This window comes from Coturnix japonica, chromosome Z (assembly GCF_054131305.1).
Source record: "Coturnix japonica strain WE chromosome Z, WE-NBRP24, whole genome shotgun sequence".
NCBI classification, from domain to species: Eukaryota; Metazoa; Chordata; class Aves; order Galliformes; family Phasianidae; genus Coturnix; species Coturnix japonica.
Genome location: NC_140702.1, coordinates 73,480,639 through 73,494,239, shown reverse-complemented (window position 1 = coordinate 73,494,239; position 13,601 = coordinate 73,480,639). Strand labels below are relative to the sequence as shown.

Genomic DNA, 13,601 nt, shown 5'->3' with positions numbered 1-13,601 from the left:
GCAAAATATAAATGATAATTGTGTTTATTGTGGTGATTAAAGTTAGGTGCACGCTGACATAGTTCAGCATATGGGAATTCTTGGTTGTGCATTTCACAGATACTTTGAATAGAAAGATAGCACAGCAGCTCGGGTCTGTAATCCCAGAGCCAGGACACACCTCTTTGGAGGTGCAGAAATAAATGTCACAGTCAATTCAAAGCATAAAATAGGATCATAGAATGACTGAGGTTGGAAAAGCTCTCCCGTATCTGCAAGCCCAAACCCCACTCACCCCCACCGTGCCCACTGACCACGTCCTGAAGTTCCACATCTCTCTGATTCTTGAACATCCCCAGGGATGGAATGCTAACAGAACTGCAGAAGTGCCCCTCACATAAGATGGAAGGAATCTGTTAACTGAGACTAAGGGAAGTGAAATAAACTGTACCACGGTCCTTTGAAATGAAGTCCAGCTTCATTTCCATGTTCTTCATTTCCATGTTATTCCATTCATGAATGGCCATGGAATGTCATACTGCTGTACTCGAGGTGTTTGTGTTGTTGGCATGGTCTCATAGTGTTGGTGAGTCGCCTATGAAGCACATTTATTTATTTTTACAATTTTTTTTTAAAGTAAAAACAAACCAGAGCCCTTCATTCAGGTACCATTGCAAGGGTGTTTGCTCGGATTTGGGATGTCACACACATAGAGGTTTGGTTTTCTTTGGTGTGATGTCAGCCACGTCCTCTACGACATAAGGATGTGGTTACAGCTCAGTACAGGGCTGGTTTGGTTGCTGTGTGGTCTGACACCAGCAGTGTGCAGCATGGCGTTCACAGCCTGCTTGGCACTCCCAAAGAGATGTCACCATCTCTATCCCTGATCCTGTCCTTGTGTGTTACTCTCAGGGCTGATCCCTGAGCATCTTCTGAACGTGAGAATCGTGCAGTATCACAATTCTAAATGGTTCTTATAGCATTAAAGGGACCAACAATCCCCACCACTCTGATTTTTCAAAGAGAAATTCTCCTGAGAACCCAAACAACGTCCCTTTGCTTTTACACAGCAGCTCTCCGTCAGTGCTGGAATTGAACCCAGCTTTTTTAACTTGAAGCAGCTTCAGCTTACTGCAGTGGTTATAAATTCTTCCATGGGAGTGGAGAAAAATAAACAGTAAGTTTGGCATTGTTGACAAGAACAAGTTAAAAAACAGCTATTTTATTGTGCCTGTCTGCCTGGAGCACAGCTAGAAACGTACTAATGCTTTTCTGACACCTCCCCATTCAAGAGTAATACAAACATCACTGCAGCGTCAGCAGACGAAAATATGCTCTTGGATCTCTGATTTATTTAAGTGTTTCTCATGTAGTATCAGTTTCTTGCTGTAAACGAGCCAAAATCTCTTCCAACAGAGAACAGTCATCATGCTTTCAACTTGGAGAGAGCACTGCATAAAACCTTTCTTTATAGATTGAGAATAAATGGAAAAGTTCAGCCTTGGTTTCTTCCTTGCTATGTCCCAATGCCTCAAGACATCTGTGAGAAAAATAGTGGACTCACTGGGGAGTTTTCCTTTTGGCTTCATTGGTCCAGAGGTTTCAAGTAGCATCTTTGTGCTGGTGAGATGCCAGCAGCTGTGCTGTGAGCACAGCCAGGTGCCTACAGCTTGTGTATCTGATGGTGGGGAGCACTGAGGCTCATGCTGACTGATGGTTATCAGGTGGGTAGGTGTCTTCAAGGGTGCTTTCTCCCTGTCACCACAACATGTTCGTGCTGCTGTCACTAATCCATTGTGGACGCTGCTGTTATCAGCCTGCAGCCACCCAGGACTATTGTAATGAGGGTCCTGTAGTTGTTATTTGAGCTATTTTCCCCTTTATCTTCCCTTGAGGGGCCATCAGAACAGCAGTGTTTTTGGTTTGTTTTTTTTCCACAAGCTCCAGCTTGAAACTTTTAAAAGTTCCTCTTTTCCGTGTGTTGAGATGTTTGAATTCCCTATAAAAGTGCTGGAGCTGTGAATCAATTTGTAGTGATATAACAGCATGCAAACACCCACCTTAGCTCTGTGTTAAAGGATGGCACATGGATGTAGCAGAAAGCCACAGCTGAGGTACACTGAAGCAGGTTTGTCATTTATCAGTGTCAGAACTGACTGCAGTTTGTGGCTGAGCACCCGGCAGCTCCCAAACCTCTGGCTGACTTTCCCCCCATGGACGGGGACTGTGCCTTGATCAGGAAATGAAGTTGGTTGCAGGGTGTCTCAGGCTGCCAAACCTCATGAGGAAATTGGGTCCGTTCCCACCATCGGAGCAGTTAACCCTTTCTGCTCATTGGCTGCCTTGTTGCTCTTGCTAAAGAGCAGCCAGCTTCTTTCTGACCTGTGAATGATATGCTGACACATGTTCTTCCCCTTGTGAGTGCAGCACCAGGGCAGTGGAAGAGAGGATTTACTTAGAAGTCCAATCTGGCTTGGGCTGCTGCTTCCCAGCTCCTGTGTAGATGCCATCACCTTCCAGTTTTCAGCTAGTTTTGAAAGTCAGGTACACGTTTGAAAGCTGTAAGTTGTTTTCAGGATTGTTAAATGCCAGGTGATGCGTGCAGTGGCTGTTCCTGCATCACCTGATCCTGCAGCGATCACTGCAGTGGGACATGGTGTGTCCTAATGGGACCAATAGATGCCACCTCCTGCATTAATAAGCCCTGAGGTAACGTGTGGTGCACATCTGGTCATTATTATGTCTGGAAGTGGCTGCTGTGCTATTGATGGCAGTGGCAAGTAGTACAGCTTGACTTCATTTTGTTGTTTCTCATATAAGCATTCTGTATGCAGAATTGTTGCAGTGCTATCAGAGCTATCCTTCCTTTTTGGTCAGGATCCATGTGGCATCCATGGGCACCAACACAAATGCACTCCTTCTTTACACGTGGAAACGTCAGCCAACCTGTCATGGTCCCAAAACCACCACTATTACCAGTGTCCAGGGAGTTGATCACAGTAATTTTCTTTAGCCCTTGCACGCCATCTTCATTTTTGTTAATGAATGTTGTAATGCCAACAAGATGTGGCAATTGAAGACGTGGTCAGTGGGCATGGTGGGAATGGTTTGGGACTGGGCTTGCTGATCTTGGAGGTCTTTTCTTACCTTAATGATGTGATGATTCGTAGGATCGAGTGGCTGGAAACAGATTAATTTAGGGTACCAGCTAATCACAGCAATTTAAATGCAAATTTAATATAGGAAATCATCACATACAAGGTTTTCAGTAGCACTGATAGGGTTTCCATGGCTGTTAGCACTGTGGTAGCAGATTTATTTTTGTTTAACCTGATATTTCACTTACTTTTGATGGCCTCCTTTCCATCCTACTGAGGCCTTTGCATATCTCACTGGAACCCAGAGCAGCAAAGACTGTCCATTGAGAACTGGGGAATGCACAATGCGAGGTAGCCTGGGAGGTGCTGCATTGGGTGAGTGAGTGGAGCAGCAGTGATTGTGCAGCTCAGGAATGAGGAGCATTGGCCAAAAGAAAGACGCAGTGTGGGCTAGCACGGGACACTCCTATTCCCAACTGCAGTCTGCATGGAGACCAGTATTTACAGGGAGGATTGGTCTGTCCCCTCCACCCTGAAAACACTTCCAGTTGCCTTCTGGAAGGTGTATTCTGGGTTCAGTCACTTCATTCCAGAGTAATTGCTTTCTTCGCAAAACAGAGCAATTAGACCAGAGTGAAATCACCTTGTTCTGGAGTTACAGAGCTGCTGCAGAAGGGATGTTCAATTGTGCTGGTCAGCTTTACACAGCGCTCAGTATGAGTTTTGGCTGTCCAAACTTTGCCATCTTTGAGGCCTAACTAAATGTTCCACTTGTAGAGTCATCAAGGTTGGAAAAGACTTTCAAGATCTCCAACTACAGCTCACCCCACCATGCCTGCTGGCCACATCTCCATGGTTCTGGAACATCTCCATGGACAGGGACTCCCCCACCTCACTGGGCAGCTGTGCCACTGCATCACTGCTCATAGGAGAAAAAATTGTTCCTAAATATCCAGACTGAAATGATGATTATGTCCTCCCTATGCAGCAAAGAGAAGCATATATTAGTAGGGACTCAGGCAAATCCTTCAAACCAAGAGAAACATAAAATGGACACTAAGTGATTGTAGGAGCTGGGAAACCATCAGTGCAGTGATTTTTCTGCTTTTTTACCAATGTGTTTCTCCTGGGACTGCCTGAATGTGGCACTCCCCTGGTTTCAGCCCATTCACTCTATGCAGAGTTGTAGCCACTGTTGTAGTCGAGATGATGGATGTTTCAGCCCTGCCTGTGGTAGCTTGTGCATTGTAATTAACTGCTTCCCATTAAGGAAACAGATGAGAAATTGTGCAGTTACATGCAGAGGCTTTAGGAGATGGAGCAGTGTCCTGGATCAGCAGTCAGTAATGTGTGCTGGTTGGTTTCTGACGCAGGAAACTATGAATGTTGTAAAGTGAAGATTCCCTTTGAACATGAACAGGAGCAAAACAGGAGGTGCTGGGGCAGCTATGGGGATTTTAAATGCATCACTTGAGCTTTGTTGTGTATTCCTGTCTGGGACTAAAATCCACAGTAACAACAAAATTGGGGGAAAGAGCTGTGCAACAAGAACCTTGGGGAAGAGGAACACTAACTGGAGCATAGGATGACTCTGCACTTGCTAATATTATAGTTAGCATCTGTTCTAAACATGAATCTTAAAAAAGCAATATGCAATTCTTGGGGCGTCCTGCAGGGAGCAGAAAGTATCCTGACTTGGGGGAAGTGCACTGCAGAAATTTTCTCCTTCCTGGAACCAGAAGCCGTGCTGGTAGCTCTGAATTTCATCTGCAAAAGATGCTCCAAGCAGTTCTTAGGAGTGGTTGCTCAGCCCTCCTGGGAGTGTTTTTGGTGGGAGATAGAAGAGAGGGGTAAATGGTGGCATTTTCCAGTCACCTGGTTGAGGGATATTGTCCTTCCCTCTGCCCTCCTGATGGCACAGTCCTTGCCAAGGCATTGCTATGCTGAGAAATGTGGGGCCGGTGTTGGGTGCTCTGCACACTATGGGGAGGAGAAGGGTCAGAGGTTGACACACAAACCCCATCACCAAGAGGAGCGTCCATGACCAAAGGGAGAAGTGTCTCTCTGTGCACAGCTGAAGTCCAGTCCAAGCGTTTTTTTGCATCCAGTAAGACTGGAAGTGATTGCAGCAACAGAATCTGTTTGGTTTTTTTTATTCAGTCAGAGTTCTTGAGCTGCACTGCCCTCATCTCATCTGCTGTGACTTCAGGCTTTCTTTAATGCTAAACCCATTCTTCTCATTCTGATTAAGGAATGTATGTATATGGGATAATGTGATGGAGGTAAAATTCTGAGGTTTTATGCAAGACTTGAAGATCTATGAGCAACTGAATACAAGACAGGGGGAAGAGACAACATCACTGTGTAGCCAGATCCCAGTCCTACCTGCCCTGTTGCTCACCCACTTGCAAGGTTCTGATCTCTTCTGATGGAGTCTTTCAATGTAAGTTTCTGTAACACGTGGCAGATGGAGGAGAACAGCCCTCAGATTTCTGCCCTGGCTGACAGATGAAGCAGATAATGGAAGATCAGCTTTTCCATTTCCATGATTTGACACATTCCCACTTCCGTGTGATTGTTGAAGTCAAGGAATCAAAATAAATCTGAGTGTAGGATATATAAATCCCAGACAAAATTACAGCTTTCATTGCAGCATTGGGTTAAATGTAAACAGCAGGAACATTACAGATATCTTAGAGAAATGTCTTGAATATTTACAGCAACTACAGCAAGTAAGTGAGAATAAGGAAGAAATTTTGTCAGCTGGTGGCTGCCTCAACTGCATCCTGTATGGAGCTGAATTTTGTCACAACCTTTGGTACAAGTTTCATTGCTTCTGTGCAGGGACTGGGGATCTTGCATTAAATCTTGAATCCATGCAGATTTAGATTGTGTTTATGATTATTGAGTTTGCAGATGAGGGCTGATCTTGACCGTGTTCTCTTTCTGACTCATTGCCACTGTACCTCTTCTTTACACGGGTGGATGGTGATGGGACAAAGGAGAATGGCTTTACACTTAAAGAGGGCAGATCTAGGTTAGATGTGCTTGCTTTTGCCATCGATAAGGGCTTGTTTCCAATAGCTGACCACAGTATGCTGTCACAGCCTGAAAATGCCTTTAGGAAGAAGCATACGCTGAGGTTGACCAAACTGCTGGTGGCAGTGAGTCTGCCCCTGGTCTGCAGTAATTGACATATTGAAGTATTTACAGCTCTGTCTCTGTCTGGTTGCAATGCCCCAAAGCAATAGGAGCTGTTCCTCAGAGCCTCTCCCCTAGCAGCGCTCACAGTGTGTGCTGGGGAAAGGATGTTTGGCTGGGAGGGGCAGAGGAGGACGTCAGCTCTGTGGTTGCTATTATGTAAAAACAAAACCTCATAAAACGAGCCCTCTGCACCAGCAGACCTATCATAAATGTCAACATCAACAGGGAAATGCATCAAACGGGGGGTGGGAGGAGGGCTGGGGGTTGTGTGTCCCTGCCCAGTGCACAGAGCCAAGGCTGAGCACAGTGATAACGGAGGAACTCAGTCCCAGTTGTCCAAAATGACGTTCTTGGCTTGGTGGCTTATTTTGGAAGATGCTGCAGCGTTGCAGTGATTTCCCGTGAAAGCAGAGCTGGGAGCTCATCACTGGGAAAGTATGCAAAGTGAATCACTGTGCTCTGCTGCTGCCACCTCTTGCGTTGGGAGAGCAGCTGAAGGAGGAGACAAACACATGGGGCATCAGAGTAGCTCTGATTGCGGGCTCAGAGAGGCTGATGGCTGAGAATGATATTCTCATCTCTTGGTCTTCGTGCCCTTCAGTACACAGCTACACGTATCAGCATATATCCATTACTCCAGGCTGGATGTGGCTCTGGGCAGCCTGGTCTGGTGGTTGGTGACCCTGCTTGTGACAGGGGGATTGAAACCGGATGATCTTTGAGGTTCTTTTCAACCATTTCAGGCCATTCTATGATTCAGCAGGATTATCTCCTCCAGACTTTGCACTGTTCCTGTGCTTCACAGACCCCTTTAAAACTTCAGCAGTGAAGGAAAAGCTCACCTGCAGACTTCAGTACACTATAGCAATTAGGCTAAAACCATGTGATTTGTTTTACAGTATATAATTAAGAGATGGTTGTCTCTGTCATGACAGCTGCAGTATTGGTTGGTATTATTTTTGGTTTATAAAAGGTTTGATCATGGGAATAGAGATCTGTAGTTTTTCTGTAGAGATCAAAACAGACTTTGTAACCCAGATACATGAGATCTCCCTGCAGGGCCTGCCTGCCCTCGGGCAGAACAACACTTCACCCCAGTGTGGTGTCATCTGCACACTGAGATACACTCAATCCCCTCTAGACTGAGCTCTAGAAATGCCCTGGGAACAAAATGTCATTTTTCACTTCACCTCATGGTAAATTGTGTAAATTTCTTGAGCCTCTTTTGCCACCTTGAGTCTTCTCTTTCTTTCTCAGCACCTCCTGACATGCTCTGAGCCATTGCTTTCCTCTCCGAGTTCACACCTATTCCTTCCCCAGCTCTGCTGAACGAGATGTGCGGCTCTTGCTCAGTCTGGCACGTTTCCTGTTTGCTTCCTTTGTCTCCCCACTGTAACCTTCTGCTGGGCTGTCTGCATCTCAGCCCTGAGATAGGGGCCAAGATAGCAGGCAGACATGCAGGTATTTCACCGACTCCACGTTGATTTTCTTTCTTAAGTCAAAGAGAAGCTGTGTAATGCAAGAAAAACAGGAAAATTATATATATATGGATACTTGACCCTGCAATAATTAAATTATCACAGAAATCCATTCTATCAGTATCTCTTGTTTGGGTAATTTATGGATATTGTGGATAAGGTTCAGTTCTGCTGATGCTGCAGGCAGTGCTGCTGTATTCATTTTCCAGCACGTCCTTGGGCTACTAAGCAGGGCTCCTGCTAAGGTTGTCAAACACACACAAATCCATTTTCAGACAGACTTTGAAGCTTTGGGTTCATTGAAAATGAATGCAGATTTGACTCTCAAATGTGCAGGGCTCCTTTGGAAACGGTGCTTTTCTTCTAAACCACTGACCTGCTTCTGAACACACCGGCTCGCTAATGAGTAAGCAAGCACAGATTGTAAGCGAGCACACGAGGAAAAGAGGATTCTCCAGTTTTGTGTTCATACAGTTCTTGGATTTCTTGCTTTTCCACCCCATTGCTTTGCTTAGCTCCCCATCCAGCTCCATATCCACATCATGGAACAAGCAGAGACAGATTCCCTCCCTTGAAGCAGCTCCATTTGCTGATGGTATCCGACCAGAGGTCACCCCCTGGCACGGCCCTGGGATGGTTCATCTGCGAAGGGGATTATTTTGTGTTAATGCACCACTCCATTCAAGTGCCACGGAGCTGCACGGAGCTGTGCCAGCAGCTGCTGCCCGGCCCTGATGCTATCTTCATCATCGTTAACTGCAGGAAAAAAAAAAGAAGAAGAAACCAAACCCAAGGTGTTGAGCTTTTTGTGGTGTCGGAGTCACTGCAGTTCAGCACTGCATCTGCTGGTTGGGCTTCCTGTGGTTTTACATCGAATCGCGTGATTGACGGCGCAGACCGTCTGCAGTGCTCCCAGCTGTCTCGTCTGACTGACCACCAAATCTGACTTCTGCTTTGTCTTGCCAGCAGCAAACAAGATAGGGAGCTGCAGTGGGCGGATTGACCCGAGTTCAGATGTGCTGTGTATGTAAATGACACGGATCCAACTGGGATGTCGCCTCCAGCTCTGAGGTGCAATGTGTCATGTTGATGGGGTTCAGGGTTGGAGAAGGTCCCCAAGCCCAACCTCAAACCACCGTGCCCACTGCTCACATTCCCAAGTGCCACATCTCCAGGGTTCTTCTCTGGGGATCCCACCACTGCCCTGGGCAGCTGTGCCAGTGCATCACCGCCCTTTAGAGAAGTCATTTTCCCTAATACCCAGCTTGATTAAGTTGGACATGATAACAGCAAAGCGGCTTTGACTTGTCACTTGGAGAGTTTTGTTAGTCGTGATCCTTGGTGATAAGATCCGCCCTAGGAGTGCTCTGAGACTCCCATGATCTTGTTGTCTTACAGCTCTCCTGAAACGTTAATTTAGTGTCATAGAATCATTGAATGGCCTGGGTTGAAAAGGACCTCAAAGATCATCTCATTTCAACCCCCTTCCGTGGTCAAGGTCACCAACCTCTAGACCAAGCTCTTGACTGGTGTCACCTCCTGCATCTCTCTGCCTTGGTCTGCAATCTCCTTAGCCTCATCTGCCTTCCCATTGCCCTTGTCTACGCTCCCATTATCCTTGTCTCCATTCCAGAGATAAAGCTGCTCAAGGCATATGGTGAGTGTGGGAGGGCCCATGCTGACTGCAGAGGTACAGCCTTTAATCTGAAATTGATCATTAAATTGCTCTGTTATACAAGCACATTAGATGGCAACACTGATTGGGCTGAAGGAAAACTTAATAATACAATCAACGGGTGACTGTTCTTGCTTGAAAACTGGAATATTGCCTGATTAGTTTCATGTGGAGGACCCACAGTATAGTGAGAGCTGAGCAATCCTGGGTCCAGAGTGGTCCCGGATTGGTGTCCTGGGTATCTACAAAACCTATTCACTCTAATCTGTGGCCCTGAAGGTGAAAAAAAGTTCTTTGTCTTTACATTGGCATCTTTAATCACGTTTTCCCCCTCCATCCCAAGGACTGCTGCATGCAGCCACTGCTGGGGTGAGCAGTGACAGCGCTGCTCTGCTCTGCTCTGCTCTGCTGGGAAATGTCACAGTGGTTTCACCATGAGGTTTCAACATTTCGTTTTGCTGAGGCAATGCTGAGATGAGCGTGTTCCTGTCTGCACTGACCACAAGGCAGGAAGCATCAGGAGGGAAGTGGGGAAGGTTACACTGAGGATAAGCAGAGCAGACATATCGTCTATAAAGTACACGAGAGTCGGACTGAGGCTTTGCCTGCCCATAGACTCATAGAACCATTAAGATCAGGAAAGACCTCTAAGATCCCCAAGTCCAAAACTAAATGGTCGCCACTGTGTCCCCAGCTGCACAAATTGGGGTGAGATGGTAGAAAATGATGTACCAAAGGGCTGTGGAAGAGGTGCTGTACCACAGACTTCATGTCTGGCACAGGAAATGGCACCTACTGATGAGCCTTTGAGGTCTGAGCTCACCAGGAGCTGAGTGCAGCAGTGTCATTGACATTGCTGTCCTTGAACAACCTCAATTCCTTCAACAGAGATAGGAGGGCTGGAAACAAAGAGTGCTTCCTCCCTCCTTCCTGTACTCCTACCATGCTCTGAAGGCCCCACCAGGGGTGGCAGTCACACAGTGTCCAGAGCCAAGTCCTCCCATGTCATGCAGCACTCTGCAAAGTGATGCTGATGTCCTCAGCAAGACGATGGGTGGCGTGTTGTCACCCAAACATTGGTTGAGAGGAGCCAGGGCTTGGACTTGATGATGAGTCCCTTCCAACTCAGGGTATGCTATTATTCTATAGGGAAGCTTCCAGTGCAGCAGTGCATGAGCTGCTCCAAAAGCTGACAGGGCATCCCTCCATTATTCATGGGCAGAGGCTTCCTGGCCATTGCTGTGCTTGTTCTGATCGTGTCGTGCCATGGAGTTTTAGTCTTTTAGTCTTAGCCTAGACTAAGCAAGAAACCAGAGAAGACTGGGGAAGCTGGGGCTGCAGCACTGCTGTCCAGTTGGGATAAAAGGACACGTGTGATGTGTGATAACTCTGGAAGCTCTTTCCGTAAAGCTCTTGTGGAAAGGATATTGCTTGCACTGTCAGGAAGGGGAGCTGTCTGCATGGATGGCCATCAAGCTGTGTGCCATTAAGCTGGTGCTGTGGGATGAATTGGTGCATGGTGCAATCCTGTTGTGGAGCGTTCAATGACATTTTTGTGTAGGACTCTTGTCACCTCAATGATGCACCCAGTTCTGTTAGCAGAGACCAAACACGAGGAGGGCTGAGCACAGTGTGCCTGCGTGGCATTCAGTTCCAAGAAGACATTATAAATGATCTCTTTATACCTCATGGTAAATATTTTCCTTCCACTCCGACGGTTCGTTTCCTTCCATTCTTTTCCACTTTCCTCTTTGTTTGTTGGGCTGCATGGTGGCAAACGACCTTCCCTTTCTCTTGCAGAAGTTTCCTGAGCTGAAGTTCAAGTACGTGGAGGAGGAGCAGCCCGAGGAGTTCTTCATCCCCTACGTCTGGTCCCTGGTGTACAACGCGGCCGTGGCTCTCTATTGGAACCCACGCGACATCCAGCTCTTCACCATGGACTCTGGCTGAGAAAGGTCAAACCAAAACTGAAACCAAAACTGCACCACGTGAATCCATGACCCCTTCCAGTGCGCACCCTCCGACCCACCGCTCGCTGCCCATCTCCAGCCCAGCAGCTGTTTCAGGCTGTCACACACCGACACCTGGGGTGAGGAACATGGACGCAGCCTTGTATTTATCGTCCTGTAACCAGAGCTTGTCTGATGAACACGAGGCCTTACACATGGGTTATGATGTTACTACCAACACCGCTGATTGCTTGCTCTTTTGAGCGAGGAGAGAGACTGAGAACTTGGATTTGGGCAGCGTTTGGATTTTCGTTTCTTTGGGTCAAGCTTTTGCTCTGTTGGGTTCTGCCGTGGGTCACTCGTTGCCCAGCCCCACACTCTCACTCCCAGCCTTTTGTTTCAATAACACTGGCACAGCTGCCGTCCTTCTGCTGGTGCCATCCAAGCAGCATGTCAATCCAGTTAGCTCCTGGGCAGACTCAAAGCACTTGATTTAGATGTCAAAACGTTTGTGGGAGGGTTTTCTGACGCGAGGCTTTGTGTTTGGCTGGCACACACAGGGGCTAGGAACATCAGCTTGAAGAGCCAGCCCCTCACAGAGCTGTTAAGCCGTGCTTCTCTGCAAAGATTGTTGCTGGAAGCTGAAAGTATGGGGGGGAAAAAGGGGGAGGGAGAAATCTCCAAAGAAAATAGTGGTAAGATTGTAAAATAGAGCAATGTCCTGTAAAAAATGTGTGATGGTGACAGTGTGGGGAGGGGATCCCTGGCCAAGTTCTGTGTTGAAATCCCCTGTTGGCTGTTAAAGGTCTAAGGCAGAAGTTTTAATTGATCTGAATGTAGAATGCTTCCTTCCGTTGTGTTCAAGTGCTCTTTCCCGATGTCCCTGGCTCTGCAACTGGATGAGAGACATGGGTTGACCTGGTCTCCAGGGGACCTCCCATTTCGCACAGTGGGGATATTTAGGGAGGTCCCTGGCAGCTCCTGCTCCAGCATGTTCTGCACGAGGGGATGCATTGACTTCCAGGCAGTCCTGGGTGGCTCTAAATAAAAAATTCCTTGCACCTTTTTTATTTGTCTTTTTTTTTCTCTTTTTTTCTGAAGGAGATGCTCAAATTGCTTCATTTATCTGTTCATTTCAAGGTTATAGCAGTTCTTGGTTTTGCCTTTTTATGGAGGTCTAAGAACGCTTCTGGGCCAGCAGAGCTGTGCAGATGCAGCTCGAAACTGCAGATCTGTGGGGATGGTCCTCACCCAACCTGAGGTGAATGGACCCTCTCCACCTCCAGCAGCATCTGGAGCAAGTAGATGCTCAGGTTCCAAGCTGCAGAGTACCTGGTTTTCTTTGAAAGGGCTTTATATATAATATATACATATATATATATATTCACTTTATATGGTGAAAAGAGTAGGTCCAACCAGCTGCTGGATCAACGGAGGAGCACCATAAAGTATTTCCTGCTGCCCTCCTGATGCTGTTGAACCAAAGTACAACCCCTGGGTAAGGAAGAGCTGTTTTGGGTGAGAAAGAGCTGCTTTCATAAAGCACTTTCCCACTTGCTGTCACATATTGTGAGCAGCCCAATGAAGGGTCCAGTTCATACATGGGGGAAACTCATCCTGACCCACAGGGCTTATAATCAGCAATAAATTACATTAATCTGGAAGGGACTAAAGCTAGACTGACATGGGATGCGTATTTATATGTACGTGTATGTGCACATGTACAACATGCACATACAAAGCCAAGTTGGCACCCATGGGTGGCATGTCATGCCCCGTGTCACAGAGCTGCCACTGATGGGTTTATCTCCTCTGTTACCTTGTGCAGCACAGATGTTTATGTTCAGGTTACGAGCATGAAACAAAGGCAGACCAGTTGTTTGTGCAGCTGCCAAGCGCGCTGTTGTGTCATTCCCATCTGCTTCACTGCTGTATAACTCTCTGCTCCCCCTGAAATTAAGAATGAGGAAGAAATCTGCTCCTCTCCAGCTCCGGGGCTGCAGCTCAGCTCATCCCCAGCCACTGTTGCCCAACACTCCCTCCATCTCGGACCTGAAACCCCATGTCTGATCCCATGGCCTCGGGCTGCTCTGTAGCAAACAGCTTGCACTGATGCTGCAGGATTTCAGTGGAACAGTTTCAGCTGAACAATTGACTAGTAAGCACTGAGGGCTGGCAGTTGTCTTCAGGTCAAAACAGTTCAAAGCCTGGTGCTGGG

At 47.1% G+C, this 13,601-nt stretch overlaps 1 protein-coding gene across 15 annotated transcripts in view; it reads left to right on the top strand.

Moving 5' to 3' along the window:
- DYM (dymeclin) overlaps window positions 1-12,449 on the top strand; it is a 121,880-nt gene extending 109,431 nt beyond the window's left edge. For all 15 annotated transcript variants that reach the window (XR_014939514.1, XR_014939515.1, XM_085529306.1 and 12 more), the window contains one exon: window positions 11,235-12,449. Coding sequence is in view for 13 of the 15 variants with exons in the window: in XM_085529306.1 (XP_085385432.1) it covers window positions 11,235-11,384 (150 nt within the window). In the remaining 2 variants the exon portion in view is untranslated. The remainder of the gene's footprint in view (window positions 1-11,234) is intronic.
- The last annotated feature ends 1,152 nt before the right edge of the window (window positions 12,450-13,601 follow it).